The 16,149-nt window shown below is 41.7% G+C and overlaps 1 protein-coding gene across 4 annotated transcripts in view; it reads right to left on the minus strand.

The window, feature by feature from the left end:
* Pde7a (phosphodiesterase 7A) overlaps nt 1–16,149 on the minus strand; it is an 82,155-nt gene that overhangs the window by 15,928 nt on the left and 50,078 nt on the right. For all 4 annotated transcript variants that reach the window (XM_031376418.1, XM_031376419.1, XM_031376420.1 and 1 more), the window contains exons 3-5: nt 15,129–15,212; nt 3,991–4,142; nt 2,062–2,125 (exon numbers count right to left, since the gene is read on the minus strand). In XM_031376418.1, the coding sequence (XP_031232278.1) occupies nt 2,062–2,125; nt 3,991–4,142; nt 15,129–15,212 (300 nt within the window). The remainder of the gene's footprint in view (nt 1–2,061; nt 2,126–3,990; nt 4,143–15,128; nt 15,213–16,149) is intronic.

The following is a 16,149-nucleotide window of genomic DNA, read 5'->3' on the forward strand; positions in this document are numbered from 1 at the left end:
CAAGAGAGTACCAGAGTCAATATATAAAACACCACTGAGTCAATAAGCAAGAAAGGGCAACTGTGAACTTGGATATGGTAAACACAAATCATACAGAATTTTAGTTCTAAAAGAAAACCACTCCAACTACATAATGCAAGTTGAAGAACAGTTTTTTCCTGCCCATTTGCTGAATTACATTTCTTCAAGTAGAGAATCCCTGTGGCTTCCAGGGGCTATAGTTAGCTTCCTATAAAAGCAAAGGTGGGTAGCTAACAATAGGTGGTTTTTATCTAGGACCAAGTAACTGGGCCACCTTTTTCATAAAGCTAGTTCAAGCGGGGTAGTCTACGGACAGCAACTGTGGCTGACACAGGACACCGTCAAGCTCATTGCTCTCATCCTAAGACCCTGACTAGCAGGTTGTGTACTTTTTAACAATCAAATTTAGAAAAGTGCACCTATGTTAAAGAATGGCAGGCCTCCTAGCAGCCTAAGAAGAAGCTATGAGCTATCAGCTTATAGAAGGCTAGCCTTTACATGTGTTATGGCTGGTGTTGCTTCATCTATATTTATCTTGTGATAATAACTGGTCATGTTTGTGATGAGTTAGGAAAGAAAAAATTCACAAATCTTGAAGGAGGTGGGGCATCTAATAATAATTCACCGCTTGTATTAAAAAAAGAAAAGGAAAAGAAAAAGAACAACGCCCAGAAAGCCTAGAGGAAGGTCAATTGCCTTTGTGTTAGGACACCATGGCTAGGTGCAGCTAGCTGGGAGGCAGGGAAAGCAACAGGACACAAGTCGCCCAAGGGGGAGGGGAGAGCGACGAGGCACGGATGCCTGGCACTTTGCCGACACTGGCAAATCCTATCTATGGTCCTCACCACCTTGCCCTTCAGTCTCATCCACTTCCTGTCAGCAGTGCAGAGAGAAGCAGGGCAGGTAGAGTACTTCTCTCTGTTCCTACTGCTTAGAGAAAATAACTGTGACATCCAGACAATCATAGCAGCGCTCAGGGAAGGTGACAGAGTTCACTGGGTAAAGGCACTTGTACCCACAAGCTCAACAAACGGAGTTGGAACCCTGTAATCCCTAGCTAGGGAAGAGAACCCGCAGCAGCATGTTACCCTCTGGCTTCCACATGTGTGCTGTGGGCATGTGCAAACACACCTCCATAAATAAATAAACACATTTCTAGAAGAAAAGAAAAGCAGGTAATGTAAAGTCAAGCAGGGGACACATTACTCCATCCCTATCAGCAGAAAAACTGAATTCTCAGTGTATTCTATTAAAAACTTACTTTGGCAAAGGGGCAAAGATGGGTAAGTATCACCAAGAACCTGCCAAACATGTTACTCTAAAAAAAAGTCTTCAAATAGAACCCAGCTTTGACTTACAGAGAGTTTAAAAAAAAAAAAAAATGGCAATACCAACCCCACAAACAGCTGGGCTAAGCTGGGGTAGGGGAAAGCAGAATGACCTGTGTGAAACTTCTCCAAAGCCCTCCTAACTGTCCACAGGGGCTGACACAGGCTCTTCTCCAGCATGGGGGAGCAGTGCTGCTGGAGGCTCTGGAATCAAACTAATCCTCTGCAGCAGGTAAGAAAGAAGGCGAGGGGCCAGCACACTCAACGAAGAGCAACTGGGGGCATGCCCTTGGGACAATGCTACCTGGAAACTGTGTCAGAAGACTCCACTGTAAACTGGGGGCGCATGCCCTGGGGACAATGCTACATGGAAAGCTGTGTCAGAAGACTCCACTGTAAACAGTCCACACTCAAGATACTGAAGAGAAAACGAAGCCTGCAATGAGATTCAGGCTGAGTTATTAAAATCGGCAGTCATAACTGCCAACTGGTCCAGTCATGATGAACTGACTGGATACTGTCAAGACTAATAGTAAACACAAAAATTGTGAAATGATTTCTGTTGTCTTTTTGAAAAGTGACTAACAAGGACAAAATGCTGGCACTGGGGTCACAGCCCAAGTGAATGACAGCAAGGACAGAGCACACTAAAAGCTTCAACACAGGAGGCTAATGACCACAGAAACTCGAGTACGTCAAATGCTTCACTTACCATTTGTTAGTCTATCAAACAGAAAGATATCAAAATTCCAATTTCCAACTTTTTCCAGCATACACTGAAATGAAAACCAAACATTTCTACTGTAATTTAATCTCAGTAACATCCACTTTCGGCAGATAGTCCATAGCAAAGTTCATGGGAATGAGAAGTGGCTGACTGGCTTTGAGAAATGCTGAGGATCATTCACCTTCATTCACTTTATTTCTAGGTTTGTACACAGGGTTCCAGTATGCAGCCCAGACTAGTCTACAGCTCATGGCAATTGTCTCGCTTCAGCCTCTTGAGAACTGGGAGAACCAGAGTGTGCCGTCACACTTTGCTCTCAGCCTCCTTTTAGTTATGACTCTTTCCACTGGCTCAAATATCCTCTGCAGAAATAATCTCCACTTGAGAACAAATTCTTTTGTTTTCAGTTAATCACAGAGAGGTCAGGCTAGTCTTTCAACCTGCTCCTATGGACAGACTTAGGAGAATTCCGAAACAATTCACCATCATATAGCCCATATATTGCACATACTTAAACCAGATTTTAGAAATCTGGCAGGGAGCTCTCTGGGTAAGTGGTGAGTGGGCGAGGTGCTCAAGCCTCATGACCCCGGGAAGCAGGCAGTAACTACCTTGCTCAGCTGAAGCAGAAAGCTGTCATGGTAATGAAGAGTCCAACTTCAGGGACTTGGAGACCACAGTAAACCTACACCAAACTGGAATTCAAGTATTTGCTGCTCAAGGTTGTTTGTTTGTTTTGTTATTTTGAGACAGGGTCTTTCTACATAGCTCTGGCTGTCCTTGAACTCAGAAATCTGTCTGCTTCTACCTCCTGAGTGCTGGGATTACAGGCATGCATGGCTTGCTAACCATTTCTTTCTTTTCTTTTCTTTTTTTTTTTTTTTAAAAAAAGAAACTCCTGAATTATGGGGTATTTATTGATGATCTTTAAATATCATTCAAAACTATCAATACAATCAATCAATTAGCTCTTAGGATAATATGTACTTTAGGCAAACAAATCCAAAGTCTACATTCTGTGGTCTCTTAAAGGCTTTTATTTTGTATCCCTAAGCTTGCTGTGAAATGAAAATGAAGAATTAAAAACCACAAGCAATACCAGTGTGACAATTGTGGAGGTTGAAACCACAGTGCCAAAAACCAGCAATAATGCGCAGGTTAATATTCTACCCATGACTGCAGGTCAACAGTTCCCACTGACCTATCTATCAAGCAGGGAAAGATTCTTTTCTTTATACTGTAATGTAACTTCAAAGAAGACACCCTGGAGCCAATTTATATAACTTTAGAAATCTGGCCTATAAAATTTAAGGAACAAATAATTTCAGATAAATTAAAATTCAAGATTACATAAAATCCCATTTGATCAAAACCAAACCCATTTCACTTCAATCTTACTTAAGACATTTTCTGTAAAGTCTGTAAAAATAAAGTAAATAATTCTTACAATATCACTTCAGTTAAGGTTACCCAGACCTTCAAAGTCATCTGACTGAAAAAATTGGACCCATCTCCCTGAGCTGTTTGTATGGAACTACTGGGTAAGTGCATCTGTGGTGATGCACTTCCATCCCAGTGTCCTTAGCAACAGCAGCAAGGCATCACATCAGGTCATGGCTCATACTCTTAGCAGCATTCAACTCTGTGCCAGCTTAAAGTTGACTGCTCTGCTGATCTACTCATTACTTAATGTTATATTAAGTAGTTAATATAGAAAATTAAGAAAACAAATGCATTCACTCCTTTATCTCAGAAGTTTTCCTTGCTCTGTTATACCTACTTAGAAACAAACAGCTCTAAAATCTGAAAAATGGCTCAATTCAGACAGGAAACAGGCATCTCAGTCAGTTTTTTGGAGGTGGCCCCAGCAACCTTAGCAAGCGACTCAAATCCTTTTGAAGAAGTTGTACGAACCTTGGCTTGTCCATTGTAATCCTCATCTAAAATGTTTAGAGAACTACAAACTGTGGCACCCCGAAAAAATCGTGAAGATCTGAGATATCGCTGGAAACTTAGTAACCTTCTGATGTTCCTGGCGGAGACTGATGCTTCAATTTCAGATTGAGCTGAAAAAAAAGGGAGTAACCATGAAAAAAACTGGCAAACCCCAAGTAGACTGCCTCTGTACACCCCAAATTCCAACGCCCAAGTAGGCTGCCTCTGTATACCCCAAATTCCAAACCCCAAGTAGGCTGCCTCTGTACACCCCAAGTTCCATGCAAGTACTTAAGGTGTTATGCAAGCACTTTACATTTTCTCCTTCATTTTCTGTGGATGGGTCCTTGTCTGAATGTATGCATGTGCACCAGGTGTGTGCAGTGATGGGAGAGGCTAGAAGAGCACTGGATTTCCTAGGACTGGAGGTAAGGATGGTTGTGAGCCGTCATGCAGATTCTGGGAATCAAACCAAGTCTTCTCGAAGAGCAGCCAGTGCTTTTAACTGCTGAGGCATTTCTCCAGCCCCACATGCAAGTATTTTTTTGTTTGTTTGTTTTGTATTTAGTAGAGTTTAAAATCTTGGCTCTTACTGTGGTACAAGTCCAAAATAAGAACAATTTTTAGATATTGGATTTCATTGTAATAAGGCTGCACTTCAATGACCCTCACATCACCAAAGGATTTTACCTCCATCGTAGCTAAGCTGAGAGTTGATAGTTCTGCTGCACTGAGGAATGAATTGTAGGCACGATTTTTGGATACAGACTTCCTGCTATGGTCAAAGCTATTTGACTTGAGTGAGTAACTTTATTCTCAGCCCACAGAGAACAGGTTGCATTCATTTAAGAAATGGTGTAGGTATTAAGATGGTCTATCCATAAAGTCATTCACCAACTGTTTCAATGAACAATGGTTCTGCTTGGAGGGTGGCACAGACACTAGGTGAGGGTAAGAATCTGGTTCATTAGCTGTGATAATTTGGAAAAGCATTCATCTCAGAGAAAGAGTAACTTATAAAGTCCTCTTCTTCAAACTTGATACAAGAGCTACAAATATCAAGTAAAGCATTCAGTCTCACTCTGTTGGTCTCTTTCCTACAAGCCACTTCCCAAGTTAATTGTCTAGGTCTCCCTTGTGTATATAAATACCTTTGAAATATTAAGCTGTTCTGAAAACCATAGTATAGTGTAAAATCATGAAATAAACAATACTACTAATAGAGAGGCTGAGCAAATATTTTTTGAAATTCATTAATTTCCATGAACGGTTCTTTCTGTGGGAAGGAAGCTTATTTTTACTTTGAACTAGAGAATTAAAAAAGAGTAAGGATCAGTTTTGACAGGTGCTAGAAAGCTATGAGAGCGTCTGGACTTAGACTCAGTCTTAAAGTTTAATTTCCATTTACTATTACTTCTCATTTGGTTGCTTCAACACACTATATAAAAATCGGAAGCAAGTACACACACAAATTCTAGTTTCAAATAACCGAGAAGCCAAATCCCAGTCACACAGATGATATTAACAACTACAGTAACAACATATCTTAAATCCTAATGGGATGGTTTAAAGTATTTTAAAGATAATTTTAAACACACACACACACACACACACACACACACACACACACACACACACACACAGAGATATATGAAGGATTCTAAAGGATATAAATATATTTTTGTCTAAGGAGGAAAAATCTGGGCACCGTGGCTCTTCACTGGAAACAGTGTGTCCTTCAATGAATCTAACAACTGTTTTTTCCTTCTACTCTCAGAATAATCCAGTTTCTTTAAGCATCAAAAGACACAAAAGATTTTGGTTATGTAGCTCTGCACCTCAGTTCCACAGTCTACTCCTTCCACTGCTTGACGGTTCCTGAGTTTCTCCGCTTCAGGCCTCTGCCTAAGAGCTTTCCAGACACCGTCCCGAGCAGCGCCTGGCCTGTGTGTCTGGGTCCTGCTGCTTGAACTTCTCAGTTCCTCTACTTTCCTATGCACCTTTCAGCCGGCCTGCCTGTCCTCCTTCCTCTTTCTTCTTTCCCTTCCTTCCTCCCGCGCTCCTTCCTTCCTTTCTTTCCAAGGAGTTTATTTAGTACTACAATCAGATGGTGACCTTCAGCAATCAGGAGCATCTGTGTGTTACTGAGGTGTGACAAGAAAAGTCACTAGTTACTAGGAAACTGTCCTTTGTCTGAAGTTACATAGTAACGTGTGTGGACACTTGCGAGGACCCGTGCTTAGGTGTGTGTCCTTTCAACCATCATGTTTCCTTTCCAGACAGTGTTTCAAGGTCCCTCACTCTCTACATAGTGCCTGGCTGTGGGTCTCTGTACTTGTTCCCACCTGCTGAAGGAAGCAGGAAGACTATAAACTTTTAGTGTGTGTGAGAGCGATTGTTCATGTGCATAGATGGTGGTAGCTACTCAACTTTTTCTAATTCCTATGTTTTCATAAAGAATCCTGTAATAATAAGTTTTATGTGTAAATCCTTCTTCACAGCCTGACTCCCTCACTCCTCAGAAACAGGGCAAGTGAAAAAGCCTGCGTCACTGGTATCTGACACACAGGCCTTGCTGGAGAAAGGGCTTTTTACGAGTAAATTAGTTTTCAAAATTGTCCTGGGAGAGCTTCCAAAATACAGTCTAATAAATGGCTTAGGAACTATATAAATCAGTAATAAAACACCCATCGCTGTGACACTGTTGGAAATCTGTATTTTCTTCACACCTGATTTCCCTCTGCCCCTTGTCTCTGTCTCTCTCTGTCTCCTACACACACACACACACACACACACACACACACACACAGAGTGCAGAAGCAAAGCCCTTACACTGAAATCTCCAATAAAGAAATCTTCTAGGGCAACAAGGGAGGGTTAAGTTTGGAAGGCTGCACTCAGCCTTTCTTCCCACCTAGTTAACCCTGATGCCGCTGTACAGGGGGACAGTGGGCTGAACGAATAATAGCATTTAGGAACATATGAAAGAGGACACATTTGGAAATGGGAAAGAAGCCAGTACCTTCATTTAGATAATTACTAAAAAGCTCAACCTCTGGCCAAATTACACAAAAACCCAACCCTATTACCAATACTCAAATGAGCTCATTCTGTGACACAAAGCGAGTTATTACTCATTTCATAGCACAACAGACAACAGATTAGACTTGTCTTATTAAAGCTCAGCCATCAAGCTTGGACCATTGAAACTTCTCAGGCTTGTTCTGGTTTCCACGTACTGCAGATACAGCTCTAGATACAGCTTAGAAAGCCAAAGGCATAAAAAGTTCATGTTATTATCAGAGTACCACGGCCCCATGGCATAGCCACAGACCGCCAGCACCACCAAAGCTAATGATAATGAGAAAGGTACTGTGTCCAGGTATCCTTTTTCTGTATTTCTGGGTCAGAAAATAAAGTAGAGAAGAGTTGGTGATTTTTAAAAATATACTTTTTTTCCTCTCATCATAGTAGAAAATAAAGAAGAAATTCAAGCTCCAGGATAAGAAAAGAAAGAGGCTGGATATGGGCTACATGGAGCAGCAGGCTCCCGTCTCTCCAGAGGGCACTTGACCAGAAAGGTCCTTCACAGTCACAGAAAAGCTCCCGGCTCCTGAGAGACAGCCACTACTGCGATAATCCACAAGGGGGCACCCTGCAATCACTGCCTCTGTACACGAAGAATTAAGATGGGAAATTCCTGCTCAATCTTCATTTTTATAATTAAGTACTTTAAGGCTTTAGTCTAGCTAAGTCAATTCTATGCTGAACAAAGATTGAATAAAAAAAATTCTAAGTATTTCCTGTATTCTAATTTTTCTTTTCTGTCCCTAGTTTTCTTAAAAAAAAAAAAAAAAGGAGTGAAAGCCATATCTAAAAGTCATTTTTAAAAACAAAAAAACTCCATAATTGTAGTTATCATACATCTATGGTACAAGTTTTTTTTCTTTAAGAAGAATTTTTAGTCTTAGCATATCTCAGCATGTAGTAACACATTCTGAGAAGCACTGTTGAGGCCGCTGTGAGCAATGCTATTCTGCTGCCTGAATGGAGACAGATGGCAGAGTGGTAAAGACTGGTGGAACCCCTGCTCTGTCACCAGTTTTGTAATGGAAGGCAGATTCCTGAATGATCCTCAGTTCTTTTCTGTAAAACAGGCTTTTGAGGACTGAAGGCAGAGAGCAAATGAGACAACACACACAATATCTCTGTAGAGTTTTGGGGAAAGAAGCAAGCACTCAATAAATATAAAGTATAAATTTTATGTGTATTACAAATGATAATTATAAACATTAAATATCTTAAAAACATAACCCTATAAAGACTAGATTTCATTTTTATGGTTACATATTTAATACTGAAAACCATTGTATACGTAAGTACTTCAGAACTAACTGTATATTTACATGATTTCAAAATAGTTTGATAGAACTTTAAATATATATGTAGTAAAAGTTTTATTATGAGCCAGGCGGTGGAGGCGCATGCCTTTAATCCCAGCACTTGGGAGGCAGAGGCAGGTGGATTTCTGAGTTCGAGGCTAGTCTGGTCTACACAGTGAGTTCCAGGACAGCCAGGGCTATACAAAGAAACTCTGTCTCAAAAAACCAAAAAACCACCCCCCCCCCCAAAAAAAGTAAAAAGCTTTATTATGAATAATAAGTGACCCAGTCACAATATCAAATTCGATCAACTCTAATAAGAATGAAATGTATTATCAGCACTTTCCCCTTAAGCAATTCTTATAACCCTGGTTCATGGAATTATTGATCATTCTGATGATTTGATGATTAAGAAAGAGAATCAAAGCTCTTTAAAACTCTTCTTTTTTCTTTTTTTTTTTTTCTAAAATTTTTCTCAAGATGGGGTTTCTCTGTGTAGCACTGGTTGTCCTAGAACTCTCTCTGGACCCAGGCTGGTTTTGAACTCACAGAGTTTAACCTGGCTCTGCCTCCCATGCGCTGGGATCAAAGGTGTGCGCCACCACATGAAATTCCCACTTCCCTATTAGTCAGAGGTGGGGAATGGGAAGGAAGTACGGAGCTTCAGCAGTGCACATTCCTTCAAAGAACAGCTGCAAAATCACATCAGGGCGAAGGTCAGCTCCACTGCCAGTTCTGCAGAGTCCAAATGAGCAATAACCTTTAAATTGGATTAAGACTAAGGTCCAATCCATACTAGCCTGCATCGTTTATGCCACAAAGTTATCAGAGACATCTAGAATGTTGGCTTCTTCCATGTCTAGAACACAGCAATGAAAACCAATGGTTCTTAAATGCAAGTATCTGAGAACACTCTGGAAACTAGCATGACATTTCCCAATGCATCAACATGGTATCTCCACAAGAACCAGTTGGTAAGGGAACTGCCACCAATAGGAGTAGGAAGTCAGGTCACTGGCAGGGGAACAGGATGGTGAGTGAGTGAGTGTGTGTGTGTGTGTATGATTGTTGCAACTACAGGTTGCAGGATTGACTCTCTCCTTCCACTATGTGAATACTGGCAATTGAACCCAAACCTTCATGCTTGCATTTAACAGCTGAGCCATCTCTCCAGCCCCATCTTAGTTAATTATCTGTTGAACTTTCTAAGTTAAGGGAATCTGTTTGTTTACTAAGGCTGATAATTTATTATAGTTAGTAAGCTTCTGTGCGCAACTGATTTTTCTTTCTTTTATTGGAGAGAGACAGCAGCTGAGACAAAGTCTCATATATCCCAGGGTGTCCTCATTCAGCATGTACTGAAGCTGGCCTAGAACCCCTGAACTTCTTGCCTCTACCTCTCAGTTGCTAAGATTATAGGTTTATATCATTAACTGATTTTCTTCTTTTTTATACCCAAGCCTACACCTTTAGTAAGATTTATTTATTTATTTTTGAGTTCAGTAACCCAAGCTGGCCTTAGACTGGTGATCCTCTGGCCTTTATTCTTGAGTGCTGGGATCACATACATAAGCCACCATATCCAGCTAAATCTCTTCAAAATAAAAACATGCTGATACTAAGTGAAAGCATATTTATAGGCCTCAGAGAATAAGGATTATAAGAAAAGGTCAGCTAAGACAAAAAAAACCTCCTGGGTGTAGGAGAGATTAACATTGAGGTCTTTCTTTAAAACTTAGAAAAAAAACCAAAAAACAAAAGTGAAAAAACACCGGGACTCCCATCCTGGTGTGCTTGCTCACCCAACTCCAGTCGTGGCACACCCTTTCTGCCATAGGAAATTTTCTTGCCAGACTGCTTTGAATTTGTTTGTATTCCTTTGTACTACACCAAAATATACTTTTTTTGACACATAGTAAACAAATGCTCTACCACAAAAACTATACTCCCAAAGTCTCTTCATCAGATTAACAAAGCAAAACTAAAACAACAACAAAACCTTCAAAAACTTTGGAGCCTATAAATGTTGCCCCAATCGGTAGCTAGCCGGCCGAGGCTGGCTGACGGGAAAACCAACGTTCCGTACGAGAGCCCAAGCAGAGTGTATAATGAGTTATACACACAAGAAAAGCTTATTAGCACTACAGCACCTGGGTGTCTCATTTCTAGGAAAATCTTGTAAAGATTATTTTCTCAATATAGAATATATATATATATAATCTACAAGTTAAAAATAACGGCGGCATCTGAAAACCCCTCAGCAGTGGAGGTGCAGCAGAGTATAGCACTATAGACTAGCCACAGCTCATGGGCTCTGCTCGCACACAGTGCAGCTAACCTGCTCATGATGCTTTCCTGTATCTTACCTGCTCATGCTGAGAAGACCTGATCCTGGATTACCATCCAGGATCATAGTGAACGTAAGAGACAGAAACCCTAACAGGAGAAATACAAAAAATACCAGAACGACAGACAGTGATTAAAGAAGGTTCAAGGACAGAGGGCAGAAAAAATGAATGCTACGTAATATAAAAATACGTAGGACTTAGTAATGGGCTTATTTTAAGTAGAAAGGAGCAATAATAACTGTGTGGTGGTTTGAATATGCATGGCCCAGGGAGTGGCACTATTTGGAGGTGTGGCCTTGTTGGAGGAAGTGTGTCACTGTGGGAATGAGCTTTAAGATCTTTGTCCTAGTTGCCTGGAAGTCAGTTTTCTGTTTGCCTTCAGAACAAGAAGTAGAACTCTCAGCTCCTCCTGAGCCTGCCTGGGTGCTGTCATGTTCCTGCCTTAATGCTAATGGACTGAACCTCTGAACCTGTAAGTCCCAACTAAATGCTGTCCTTATAAGAGTTGCTTTGGTCATGGTGTCTATTCACAGCAGTAAAGCTCCAAGGCAACAGGCAAGAATTTTATAGTAAAGGAATGAACAGGGTTTAGGACAAAAACAAAGAGCTGCATAGTAAGTGGGTCGAGGAGCTGCACACAGAGAAAATTATAGCTGCAAGGAATATAACAGACCTACATCCAGAACTTAAATAACCCAGCTAATTTTATGCCATTATAGAAGTAATAATATTTTAAATTAGAGATGTAAGAGAAAATACATATTACAGTCTTTTAGAAGGTTTGGGCATCCCTGAAGGTTCAAACCTACCCTGGAACTATGTGCAGGTGCTTCTGTAAAGTCCAAGATTGCCAGATGTAAATGTGTATACAGCACAGGGTCAAAGCAGAAGGCCCTTCACGACGAGCAGAGATGAGGGAAAACTCTGCCTCCATAGAATGAACCAAGACATCTCTACCTTGTAACGAGGTGATGAGACATTCTACAGAGAGGGGCTCGAAACTGTTCTAGCTAGCCCCACGGTTGTGTGGGTCGGGCTTTGTGAAACACACATGCAGGCCTAAAGTTATGCGTCTCACTTTACATCCCATCCAACAATCTTCAACTCCTCAAAGGACCACCGCACAGCTGGTCTTCCTTCTGTCACTTTTATGTTATGTGTTGTTTCTTCCTGGCCTCCTAATGATAGAAGAACTAACTTCCTCCTATTCCATCCCATTAGAGAAACTTTGAGCAATGTGATCATCCCTACATCCTTCCTACCAAAATTTACCATTTTGTCCCCTATTCAAAACTTCCAAATCCTTTATAGCAATATTATTTCCCACATCCTCTCATTTACTAAGTTTACTGAAATTCTAGGGGCATCTGAGAGAGAGAAAAAGACCCTAAACCAATGTATCAGAGAAGGATGTCTCCAACAGCCTGAGGATTTTACAGCAGATCCCCTCAAAACTTTAAAAGATAGTTTTAAAACTGCTTCAACTTCCAGATCATAGAAATGGAAACAAGCAAAGCAATTTTATGAAGCAAAAGTCTCTGAAAACGCACACACATTCTTACTGGCGTGCCGGCCAGTAGTAAGATCTCTTAATGAATGCCACCACAAACAGGAGTGCGCTCACTAAGGTGCCTACAGTAGCTCAGCAGCAAGGCGCTTTCTGCAGACACTGGCCACACGGCTCAGTCAGGACGGAGCAGAGAAGCCTGGTCCCGTAGGAGCCTGGTCCCGTAGGAGCCTTGTCCTGTAGATCTCTACAATTTATTCTTTAGAGTGACTAGCCATAACTTTTCTCCCATATTCTTATTAGTGTAATGAGTTACACTGGTTTTCTTCAGCTTAAAGCTACTTTACATTCCTAGAATAATATATCAGTTTTCCAATATACAGATTTAATCTGACAAGCTCTTTGGGATTAAGGCGTGATCTGGTTGTAACTGTTCTTTTACATCTACACAGGCAGTACAGAGACCACATTGGCCTTAAGAACAAGTGTGTGTCCTGTTTCTACTGGGCAGCTTGGAGACCGTGTGGCCTTAAGTACAAGTGTAAGCGTATCCTAGTTCCTCTGCTTCGACTTTCTTTCTTTCCAATGCATTCATTCCCTTCTCTTTCAGCTTCTCCTTCGAGTGAAAATGGAGTGTTTTTGTTCAGCTGGCCCTTCTCCTAATCACGGATCCTCCTGTCAGCATCTTGTCAAAACTGCCCTGGCCTCAGGACGCTCAGAAGCCAATGAGGACGCTCAGAAGCCAATGAGGATGCTCACAAGCCAAAGAGGATGTTCAGAAGCCAATGAGGACGCTCAGAAGCCAATGAGGACACTCAGAAGCCAATGAGGATGCTCACAAGCCAATGAGGATGTTCAGAAGCCAATGAGGACGCTCACAAGCCAATGAGGACGCTCAGAAGCCAATGAGGACGCTCAGAAGCCAATGAGGACGCTCAGAAGCCAATGAGGACGCTCAGAAGCCAATGAGGACGCTCACAAGCCAATGAGGACGCTCAGAAACCAATGAGGACGCTCAGAAACCAATGAGGACGCTCAGAAGCCAATGAGGATGCTCAGAAGCCAATGAGGACGCTCAGAAGCCAATGAGGACGCTCAGAAGCCAATGAGGATGCTCAGAAGCCAATGAGGACGCTCACAAGCCAATGAGGATGCTCAGAAGCCAATGAGGACGCTCACAAGCCAATGAGGATGCTCAGAAGCCAGTGAGGACGCTCAGAAGCCAATGAGGATGCTCAGAAGCCAATGAGGACGCTCAGAAGCCAATGAGGATGCTCAGAAGCCAATGAGGATGCTCAGAAGCCAATGAGGACGCTCAGAAGCCAATGAGGCTGCCTCGGTAGCAAATGTTCCCACATAGCCGGGCTCCAGGTGGGGAGGGCAGATGCGAGAAGAAGTCTCCTCACTGGAAAGCGGTCATGCCCTTTTGCAGTGGATGTTTTGCCTCTCACTACTTTTGCTTTTTTCTTTTTGACTTTGTTTTTCAGTTATATTATGAACTACCTAAGCATGCTTTTCTTTCAATGTTACTCTGCTTAAAGCTTAAAAAATTTCCTGATGTGCATTTTAAAAGATGGCTTATCTACGACGAGTAGTTTTGAGTCATGTTTTACCGTGGGAAGAAGTGATCCTTCAAGGCAGCCCCAGCGTCCCTGTATAATCTTACTGCTTGTGCCAAGACTGGAAAGCCCCAACTACTCTTTCTCTAGCACCTGTTCTCGGGATCATCTTTATGGCCTGCAACCACCAGGACACAAATCACTGCTTGAGATATTTCAAAGTTAAGGTTCACTTCTAACTTACGAAGCACTTGGGCTTCACCCAAACACAGATGTTTACAGCAGTGCCTCGCCCCTCTCAAGCACACACACTTACTATGTTATAAAGCCCTCTTTCTGCTCCTCTAATGGTGAGCGTCTAGTGGAAGCTCTCTGCTCACCTTTGTATCCCCTTTCTGAGGATCAGCACATGAGCACCCGACGCTCAGGGGAAGGCGACTCACAATGCCAGACTCACACATGAGCACCCGACCCTCAGGGGAAGGCGACTCACAATGCCAGACTCGCCTTTCCACCTCATTTACATCCTGAATTGTTTAGGATGTCTCTTATAGTTTGTCAAGTTTAGACTCATTTTTTTTTTAGTATTAATGCACACTTCCAAACCTTACAAAAGCTAAATGAGCCCCAAACCAGATTTAATACATTCAGTGTTTAAAATCCTTAAATCTTGTTTTTCCCTTTCTTTCCACCATGATCTAGACGCAGATGAAATGTTTGTTTTTAAAATACTCATTCTATTAGTATTTTTAAATAAACTAAAAGGATGACACTTCATTCAACTTCTGAAAACCTATCATCACATTATCTGCATAAAATATGTTGGTGGTGTCTGAAGTAATGAAGAAAGACATTAAGAGAAACATCTAAAACCTAATTTAGCTGGAAATATGACTTAGTTGGTGAAGTGCATGCGTGGCATGCATGTAGCCTTAACTTTGGTCTCCAGTCCCTCAAAGAGCAGGTATGGTAGCCCACGCCTGTCCTGCTGTACTCAGGAGGGAGACAGAGGTAGAAAGAGCCAAAGGCCAGGGTCATCGTGAGCTACACAGTAGGAGGCTAGCCTAGCCTCCATGAGACCTTGAGTCAAAAATAAAGTTCCAGTTATTATTCTCTTCTACTTACCTCTATTAATCAACATTATCTAGAAAGACAGCATAATGTATGAACTAATGTTTTTAAAAAGTCAAAAGATAATACAGCATTTTTTCCCTTGTATTTTTTTCTTTCAGAGAAAACTAAATGCTAGAAAGACTACAGCATCTAAGTCATGAAAACTATAAAAAAATTCTAGTTTTGAAAATATGAATGAAATACGTACAGTGAAAAATACGGAAGTCAATGTACGGATGGGAACCTCTTCTTTCTGTTTCAAATCCTGCGCGGCTCCTCACACGGACATCTCCTGGATAGAATCAGGAATAAATGTGAGGTTAGAAAGCTGTTCCTAGTAAGGAGGTCCCATGTACCAACAGGCCCATGTGGGATCCTGCTCCTTGGATACAGGCCAGCCCGGGGAAGCCAGTGAGGAAGGAGAAGTATGAGCACAGCAACATATGTGTGAGAGTGCCACAAGGAAACCCATGACTCTGTGTTAAAGATGAAAGCAAACGAATGCACGGAACGGTTAACAACTGGTTTTATTTGAAGGATGTAATAAAATTTCAGTATTGAATTGTAAGGCTGGGTTAGGAAGCTTAAAAATTATATTCCTTAATACTTATCTATATTTTAAAGGTCATTTTATTACTGTCGTGGCTGAGACAGCAACCATAAAATGTCAGTGGGAGTGAAATCTGTTTCCCAGAGGAAAAAGCCACAGTGAGAAACAGGCATTTACCAGCGTCTGCTCTGACTGGGCGGCCTGCAAACAGAGACAGGAAGCACACAACAATCTTATAATGCAGTAAAGTCACTCTGCACGCTGTTTGGTAATCTCTGCTCTCACCCAAGGTTTTAGCAAGTTCTTAAACTTTTGTTTTTAATCTGTTCGATACTGTTCTTACGTAAGCCCACATGACTCTCAGGTGATCTAGCACTCAATAACCAGGCACTCTGCATCGCAGGCATTGCTGAATTCTGTCATCAAACATGAATAAGAAGATTCTAGGGCCCATTCTATGGATGCAGAAACTGGGTTCTGGTAGATTAAGTCAGATTTCCAAGCCTGTGTTGCTGCAGGTAACAAGCTGGTCCTTAAACCCATGGGTTCCAAAAGCAGTCCCTTCCTGTTAGAGCTGTCGCATCACCCAAGCTCATAACAGCAAGGAGAGCCTCCTTGGAGTCTCCCATCTCTTTCCTGTCCTCCTGAAACTTGGAGGATCTTCCATGCTCTGTGTCCT

Source organism: Mastomys coucha, unplaced genomic scaffold (assembly GCF_008632895.1).
Source record: "Mastomys coucha isolate ucsf_1 unplaced genomic scaffold, UCSF_Mcou_1 pScaffold17, whole genome shotgun sequence".
Lineage (NCBI taxonomy): Eukaryota > Metazoa > Chordata > Mammalia > Rodentia > Muridae > Mastomys > Mastomys coucha.